This window comes from Micromys minutus (genome assembly GCF_963924665.1).
Source record: "Micromys minutus genome assembly, chromosome: 17".
NCBI classification, from domain to species: Eukaryota; Metazoa; Chordata; class Mammalia; order Rodentia; family Muridae; genus Micromys; species Micromys minutus.
The window spans coordinates 38,793,585-38,795,353 of NC_137952.1; the positions used below are offsets into that span (position 1 = coordinate 38,793,585).

A 1,769-nucleotide genomic window follows, 5' to 3' on the forward strand; every position below is an offset into this window, starting at 1 on the left:
AGTACAATTGACCCCTTGTCAACTTGACACACAAACACATCACTATTAAGCCTCAACCCTTACTTTCTTGTTCATCCCCAAGATCTAAATAACCTTAAGAGTCCTACAGTCTTTACAAATTCTTACATATTAAAATTGCAACACCTTTAAAATACCCAAACTCTTAAAAATCAAAGCCTTTTTTACAATTCAAAGCCTTTTAACTGTGGGCTCCACTTCTTCCTTCAAGAGGGAAAAATATCAGGGCACAGTTACAATCAAAAGGAAAATCAATCTCTAACCATCGAATGACTGGGAATCCACTTATAAACATCTGGGTTCCTCCAAGGGCTTGGGTCACTTCTCCAGCTCTGCCCTTTGCAGCACACACCTTGTCTTCTAGGCTCCAGCTGCCTGTTCTCCACTGCCACTGCTGTTCTTGGTGGTCATTTCATGGCACTGGCATTTCCTAAACACTGCTGTCAGTCCTGGGGCACTAATTGCAACTGAGGCTGCACCTTCACCAATGGCCTTCCATGGCCTCTCACAGTGCTGGGGCTGAGCTGATCTCCACGATGCCTTCATTCCTTCAAAACCAGTACCACCTGGGTGACTCTTACACATTACCAACCCCAGCCACAACATGAAGTACAACCTTGGCTATCTCTGGAACACAGCCTCTTTGTACTCTCAGAAAACACTTCCCAGAAAATTTCACCTCAGTGATGCTGGTCTTTTCTTAATCACCACTAATTTCATAGCTCCAGCTGACCAGCGTTAATAGTCCCAGTAATGCAAGGGTTTTGCTTTAGTAGTTCTGGCATCTTGTTAATCACAGCTGATTCATCAGCTCCAGCTAGCCAAAACCACAGAATCTTCACAATCAAAACAGCAATGGTCCTGATAGGAGTCTTCAGTCGGCATTTGTCCTTTTGTCTCCACACTCCAGTCTCACTGCCTGCACCTCTGGGACGGCCTCCCAAAACCTCGACCCAGCTGTGGCCAGCATTGCTGCGGTTTGAAAAGGAGCCGAGCCCTGCTGGGGTGCAACCCGGGGCCCTGTGGGCAAGAGGCTACAGCAGGAACTGATGACCCTCATGATGTCTGGTGACAAAGAAATTTCTACCTTCCCTGAATCAGACAACCTGTTCAAATGGGTAAGGACCATCCGTGGAACAGTCGACACCATATATGAAGACCTGAGGTATAAACTCAGGTTCCCCAGTGGCTACCCTTACAACACACCCACAGTGAAGTTCCTCACGCTCTGCTACCACCCCAGGGTGGACACCCAGGGCAACATCTGCTTGGACATCCTCAAGGATAAGTGGTCTGCACTATATGACGTCAGGACCATCTTGCTCTCTATCCAGGGCCTGCTAGGAGAACCCAACATCGATAGCCCTTTGACCATACATGCTGCAGAGCTCAGGAAAATCCCCACAGCATTTAAGAAGTACCCGAAAGAAACCTACTCAAAGCACGTCTCCAGCCAAGAGCCCTGACGCCAGCTGTCCAGCACTCTTTGTGTCGTCTTCCTTCTGAGATTGTCTGTCTGTCCTTCCTTCTTGATTTCTGAGCTGGGCTGTTATTTTGGTTTTGTTCTGCTTGAACCCTTACAATGTATATTAAATAAATACTTGCTTGTTTTTGTATAAAAAAAAAGAGTCTTCAATCTTACCTCTGAAATTTTTCAAGCCAGGCCTCCTTCTTCTGCACTGTTCTCAACATTAACTTCCAAGCTCCTATAGATCACCCATCCCACAGAGCTCTTAATATGTCAATGGCTC

The 1,769-nt window shown here is 46.4% G+C and overlaps 1 protein-coding gene across 1 annotated transcript; it reads left to right on the top strand.

Moving 5' to 3' along the window:
• Positions 1-1,067: 1,067 nt before the first annotated feature.
• Positions 1,068-1,484, top strand: LOC308431819 (ubiquitin-conjugating enzyme E2 C-like; the record flags this gene model as incomplete). The annotated part of the gene is made up of 1 exon (XM_080931439.1): positions 1,068-1,484. The coding sequence occupies one exon, from the start codon at positions 1,068-1,070 to the stop codon at positions 1,482-1,484; it is 417 nt and encodes a 138-aa protein (XP_080787565.1).
• Between the last annotated feature and the right edge of the window lie 285 nt (positions 1,485-1,769).